General features: G+C 44.8%; 1 protein-coding gene across 2 annotated transcripts; it reads right to left on the bottom strand.

Annotated features, from left to right (window-relative positions):
* Window positions 1-3,606: 3,606 nt before the first annotated feature.
* On the bottom strand, window positions 3,607-5,791 carry LOC119378331 (uncharacterized). Of its 2 annotated transcripts, none has more exons than XM_049411745.1 (2): window positions 5,663-5,791; window positions 3,607-5,558 (listed from the first exon to the last, which is right to left on the bottom strand). In XM_049411745.1, the coding sequence occupies exons 1-2, from the start codon at window positions 5,741-5,743 to the stop codon at window positions 4,077-4,079; spliced, it is 1,563 nt and encodes a 520-aa protein (XP_049267702.1). In that variant the 5' UTR covers window positions 5,744-5,791; the 3' UTR covers window positions 3,607-4,076. The 2 variants fall into 2 exon arrangements, with proteins under 2 accessions (XP_049267702.1, XP_049267703.1); XM_049411746.1 differs by having other exon boundaries at window positions 3,607-5,264.
* Window positions 5,792-6,157: the final 366 nt, after the last annotated feature.

Below are 6,157 nucleotides of genomic sequence, written 5' to 3'. Positions count from 1 at the left end.
TCATGTTGCAAATGTGAAGCGATGTCATGGCTTGTCAGAATGGTTCTTTTGTCACTGTTCTCACACAAGCTGGTGTAGTTTGTGTGTTAAGCCCAGTGAACAGTTGGGTTTGTTGGTATAGAGGGGCAGCAGCACCACCAGTTTGATACAATTCCTTATTTTGCGTCAAGCTCCGCCAAAACTGTGAAATTTGTTGATATTGTGCCACGCTGCCCCAGAACGCCCAACGAGCATCAAGATTTTCTCAGTTGCGCTAACTTTAACAAGAAATGAGGGCATGTTGGCCACCTGCATTGTGGACATCATCATCCACTGCAATTCAGGCCTGCAGAAAAGGGTAGAAAATGCATAGGCGTGCCTTTTGTTTGGCTCCCAAAAAATTTTTTTTTTCTGTTGGTTTTACTGTTGCTCCACTTGGAAATTTGAAAATTAAAGTGGAAGCTTCACAAAAAAATGTTGTCAATGCGCCGCCAGTGTACTCGATGGAAACATTGGCCTTTTGCCTGCCTACCAACCCTCCCTATTTGCCTCGGAGACTTCAGAAATTTGAGAAATCCTCTCGATTGTACGGGCATGGCCACGTCTCCCAATAAACAGCCACGAAGAAAGAAAGAAGAAAGGAGAATAGTTCTAAAGTTTCCTGGCCTTGTTTTATGCATGCAGAACACTTAAGTGATTTTGTCACGGTATACTAAGATTAGGAAAGGGCTACTTGTGCTTGCTATTACGGGACACAGCAGATTTCGTGTGCATTCACTGTGCAATTACAAATACAGTAAATACACTTAAATGAGCGTCAGTTAAACGAACTATTCAGTTGTATGAGGTTTTTTTAAATCCCCCATTGAAGCTCCATTGGAGTCAATGCTAATGCGTTTCAGTTTAACAAAATCAGCGCAGAGGCATTTCAGTTTTGCGAACATATTTTGTGACACGATCCAATGCCTCTCACGTAACCATGTAACACCGCACAAAACTGGAAAGGGTGACAACAGAGACAAAGTGAAATCATCATCATCATCATCATCATTTTTTTCCCTTAAAGGCCCTCTCGGGGTATTACATAAGGGGGGGGGGAGGTTACATAAGGAGTTACAAACGTATCGGATCACAATACTGAAACATAACACAGAGAAATGCAGACTTATTTAGAAGCAAAAGAAAAAAAAAAAGAAAAAAAAGGTTACAATTTGAACGAGGCATAAAGGCGAAAGAAAGAACAGTGTAATGAATTTTACAGCGTAAGATGATCAGTGAGCAACTGCTTAAACACAATAGGGTTTCGCTCAACGACAACACAGTCTGGCAAAATGTTCCATTCTGCAATGGCTGTTGGCAAAAAAGATTGATTAAAAGAAGACGTAGAACCGTGCAAACGCTGGACGCTGCACGAGTTAAAAAGGCGACGAGATGTACGGGTTGGCGGGATAAAGAGTTTACCGTGAAGATGTGGGAAGTTATAGTAAAGCCGATGGAACAAGCACAGCCTTGCAATCTTCCGACGGAACGACAATGACTCGAGTCCCAATGATGACTTTATGGCACTGATGCTTTCGTCACGGACCGTACCTAGAAGAGATGAATCTGGCCGCACGGTGCTGTATAGATTCTAAAGTGTTAATGAGGTATGCTTGATGAGGGCTCCAAATAGCTGAGGCATATTCAAGCTTACTTCGTATAAATGTTTCATAAGCCAGTTTTCGCGGGGAGGGACACAAGGAAAGGGAACGTCTGATGTAACCAAGTGACTTAGTAGTGTCGGCTGCTAATTTGTGATGTGATCGGACCATGTCAATTTTTTTTTATTGTAACACCAAGATAACGATAAGATTCGACGAGGGACAAAGCTATCGAGTTTAAGGAGTACGTGTTACTGTTGGAGCGCTTACGGGATATCTGCATAACTTTACATTTCGAAATATTGAGTTTCATTAATGAATTGGAACACCAGGATTCGATTGATGTAAGTCGCTTTGAATGATTTCATGGTCAGTTCGGTGTGCGATGCGACGATAAAGAACGCAGTCATCTGCAAAAAGTCGAATAGAAGATGAAATGCCATTAGGAAGGTCGTTATGAAGATGAGAAAGAGCAGAGGACCAAGGACGGATCCCTGTGGTACTCCAGAAATCACGTTAGTAGTGGCTGAACAGTGATTACCGACAACCGTGTATTGGAGACGATTGGTCAGGAAGCATCGGATCCATGACAACGCTAGGGGGTCCAGCTGTAGGCATGAGAGCTTGGCCAGAAGTCGCTGGTGGGGGACACAGTCAAAAGCTTTCGCAAAATCAAGATAAATGACGTCAGTTTGAAAGCATGAGTCTAAGTTTAAGTGAAGCTCAGTAACAAATTCAAAGAGCTGAGTATCACATGATAGGTTAGGCCGAAAACCATGCTGATTGGGGAAAAAGAAGGAATGATTACCTAGATGACATGCTATTTGTGAGTATATTATATGTTCTAGGAGTTTGCAGGCAATGCTTGTAAGCGAAATGGGACGATAGTTGGAGGGATCCGAGCGGCTGCCAGACTTGTATACAGGTACTACTTTATTAATTTTCCAGTCCGTCGGAAGTGAACTGTCAGTGATTGACTGCGTGAAAATTATTTCTAATATAGAACTAGAGAACACTTTTGTGCCTTTTAGTATTTTGGCTGTAATACCATCATGTCCTGGGGCACTAGAAATCTTCATTTTTTCAATGAGCTTCAAATTCCTTGAGAAGTAATGATTATAGGAGGCATATCGGAAAGAGGAAGGTTGGGGGATCAAAGTCGTTTAGCGTGGGTTCATTAGTGAAAACAGATGAAAAGTACGAGTTGATTACATCTGATCGCTATCAATTGGCACATTGGAACCATCAGGGTAACTCAAAGAAATGTTATTGGAGCTTTTACTAGGTGTGAGGATTTTCCAGAATTTCTTAGGGTTGATACGCATAATGGCCTGTAAGTCGTGGTGGAAGAACTTCTTTTGGATTGTCTCAAAGCAGAAGTATATTGACGCAGACTCGTAAGTACTTTTCCCACTTTGAGGAAGTTACCGATCGTTTCGCGTCGCGGAAAAGACGCTTTTTTTTCTCTAACAGCCTCTTTAGTGTGTTCGAAAACCAGGGTTTTCCCAGGTCACCGCGAATGCGTACAAGGGGTACATGTAACTCTACAAGCGATGTTAACTTATTCTTAAATAATAGCCAATTATCGTCTACTGAACGAAGTGAAGCAGACCGACGGAAGTAATCAAGGAACTCACTTAATTCTGAGTTAATTTTTGGGAAATTGGCTTTGTTGTAATCCCTGATGTGTTTTATTGAGCGCTGTCGTACAGGACGTGGGATGCATAGGTTAAATAGCACTAAATTGTGGTCACTTAGACCTTCAATGGATGATAGCGATTTAACTATATCAGGGTTGGAAACAAGTACGAGGTCTAAGATATTTGCCCCACGGGTTGGTGTATTAACCATCTGAGTAAAGTTGAACGTCAGGGTCATTTCAAGAAAATCTTTGGACTGGCGGTTTTCTGACTCAAAATTTGTCCAGTTAATATCTGGAAAATTAAAGTCACCACAGAGCATGAAATTAGCAAAAGGAAAACGAGAGTAAAGATGTACTAGAACTGTATTTAGTTCATAAATGAAGGAGGCATCACAATTAGGAGCGCGGTAACAAGCAATAATCACAGTCATTTTCGAAGCTAGTGAAATGTTCACACAGAAAATTTCGTGTTGACAGTTCATTTTGATGACATAAGAAGGAACACTTTCTTTAACAAAAATCAATATTCCGCCCCCCCTCCGCCCCACCCTGTCAAGCCGGTGAACAGCGTACGCTTGGCCGTCTTGTAATAGCTCGTGGTCAGCAATGTGCGGCTGAAGCCAAGATTCCGTAAATATTGCAACGTCAGTGTTGTTGTCATTCAGAAGGGATTCAACAGCGTCTTTCTTAGGCAGGTAGCTACGCACATTAGCGATTAAGACTGCCATACATTGACAAACGGGATCATTCATAGGGGCGAGGCAAGGTTGGGGGGGAAGTGGGCGACGCGCATGCCTGAGATGTAGAAATGACTGCTACGACTGCAATTCAACAACGCTATCAGATTCTGCATGGTACGAGAATTGCTTGTTTTCAAGTAGTAACTTGTCAAAGCGCAGCTTGAAGGGTTTGCCGCTCAGCATGCCATGGTCATACAGTTTCCTTCGTGCCTGTCGAACTCTAGCTGAATAGTCTTCGCGAATTGAAAAAGTCGTGCCCTTGAGCTTGGACGCAACTGCAAGAATTTTCGATTTATCTTTAAATCTTGCATATTTTACTATGATAGGTCTACTTTTGTTTTGCTGGTATCGACCAAGCCGATGTGCACGCTCCAAGTCGTCTTCCGGTATGGAGATACCGAGATTTTCAGAGCAAAATTTTATCACTTTTGCCTGGGACTGAATCCAAGACTCGCCTTTTGTGTCTGGGATACCACAGAAAAGCAGGTTAGAACGACGTAGGCGATTTTCAGCATCATCACACTTATCTGTAAGAACCCTGATTTCAGCAGAAAGTTTGGCAAAACTGTCCTTCACGTCTGCCTTTAGACCTGTTTCGTTTGACTGAGTCGACTGCACAATTTTTTCTAGGGTGTCAACACGAGTCGAAAGGGTGGTCACGAGCGCCTCAATGCTAGACTGGGATGTTCGTATTAGTGAAAGTTCTGTCAGGACCGAGGTTTGAGATGCTTCTATGCGGGATATTGCATTTGCAATGGTTTCCATTGACGGTGGTGAAACAGGTCCTGGGTTTAGTTCAACGTCACCCGACATCAATAGGAGCATATTTACCGCCTGAGCATTGTTACAAAGAGACCACAACATTTCACACAGTAACCTACATGTACCAATAACACAAGTGGGGCACGACACCGCAAGAAGACAGCGATTTCCAGAACGCACGCAGGCCGCGTTTGGAAGGTAACTGACCTGCATTAAGAAGGGCATTTTCGTGACCACTGTCGTTGCGGTGGCGTGCCCCAAGGCGCTCGAGTCTGGTGCCGCTATTTGTAGGCGATGTTGACGCCCCTCACTTGTAGTAGCCCGATGTTGCCAGACGCAGAAGCGAGCGGCCGACGGAAACGGCATCCTCGGGGTTTCTTGGGAAGAGGCATTCCAGGCCAGCGACTGAATCGTGACGGACGCGCTTTGGCAATAGTCCAAGAACGGGTGGTTACCCAGGAAGCCAAGGCGGAGCAACGGTGCGAACAACAGGACGAAAACCTGCATTAAGAAGGGCATTTTCGTGACCACTGTCGTTGCGGTGGCGTGCCCCAAGGCGCTCGAGTCTGGTGCCGCTATTTGTAGGCGATGTTGACGCCCCTCACTTGTAGTAGCCCGATGTTGCCAGACGCAGAAGCGAGCGGCCGACGGAAACGGCATCCTCGGGGTTTCTTGGGAAGAGGCATTCCAGGCCAGCGACTGAATCGTGACGGACGCGCTTTGGCAATAGTCCAAGAACGGGTGGTTACCCAGGAAGCCAAGGCGGAGCAACGGTGCGAACAACAGGACGAAAACCTGCATTAAGAAGGGCATTTTCGTGACCACTGTCGTTGCGGTGGCGTGCCCCAAGGCGCTCGAGTCTGGTGCCGCTATTTGTAGGCGATGTTGACGCCCCTCACTTGTAGTAGCCCGATGTTGCCAGACGCAGAAGCGAGCGGCCGACGGAAACGGCATCCTCGGGGTTTCTTGGGAAGAGGCATTCCAGGCCAGCGACTGAATCGTGACGGACGCGCTTTGGCAATAGTCCAAGAACGGGTGGTTACCCAGGAAGCCAAGGCGGAGCAACGGTGCGAACAACAGGACGAAAACCTGCATTAAGAAGGGCATTTTCGTGACCACTGTCGTTGCGGTGGCGTGCCCCCTCACCATGCTAGGCAATAAAAGGAAAGACCGTGTTCTGTGCTATCGGTTCAACCATTCGCACCTTTGTGAGGAGGTCCCGATACAGACTTCGACATTGGGACCTCCTTATTTATAATAAACACTTGTAATATTCTGTATTTTTATCAATAAAATTCTGATTCTGATCATAAACAATATTTTTTTCTTTTCTATCGTAGATACAAGTCACGCACGTCTTTCATTGAAATTCTATGAATTTATGTAAATATTTA

This window comes from Rhipicephalus sanguineus, unplaced genomic scaffold (assembly GCF_013339695.2).
Source record: "Rhipicephalus sanguineus isolate Rsan-2018 unplaced genomic scaffold, BIME_Rsan_1.4 Seq783, whole genome shotgun sequence".
NCBI lineage: Eukaryota > Metazoa > Arthropoda > Arachnida > Ixodida > Ixodidae > Rhipicephalus > Rhipicephalus sanguineus.
Note: the sequence above shows the minus strand (reverse complement) of the source record. Positions and strands in the feature narration are given on the sequence as shown.

What these genes read in the sequence shown, in the direction of transcription:
- LOC119378331 (XM_049411745.1), bottom strand. Translation starts at nt 5,743, where the DNA reads ATGCCTCTTCCCAAGAAACCCCGAGGATGCCGTTTCCGTCGGCCGCTC. An exon ending in GCAACATCGGGCTACTACAA is followed by an intron (nt 5,559 to 5,662) that starts GTGAGGGGCGTC and finishes TTCTTAATGCAG; the next exon opens with GTTTTCGTCCTGTTGTTCGC.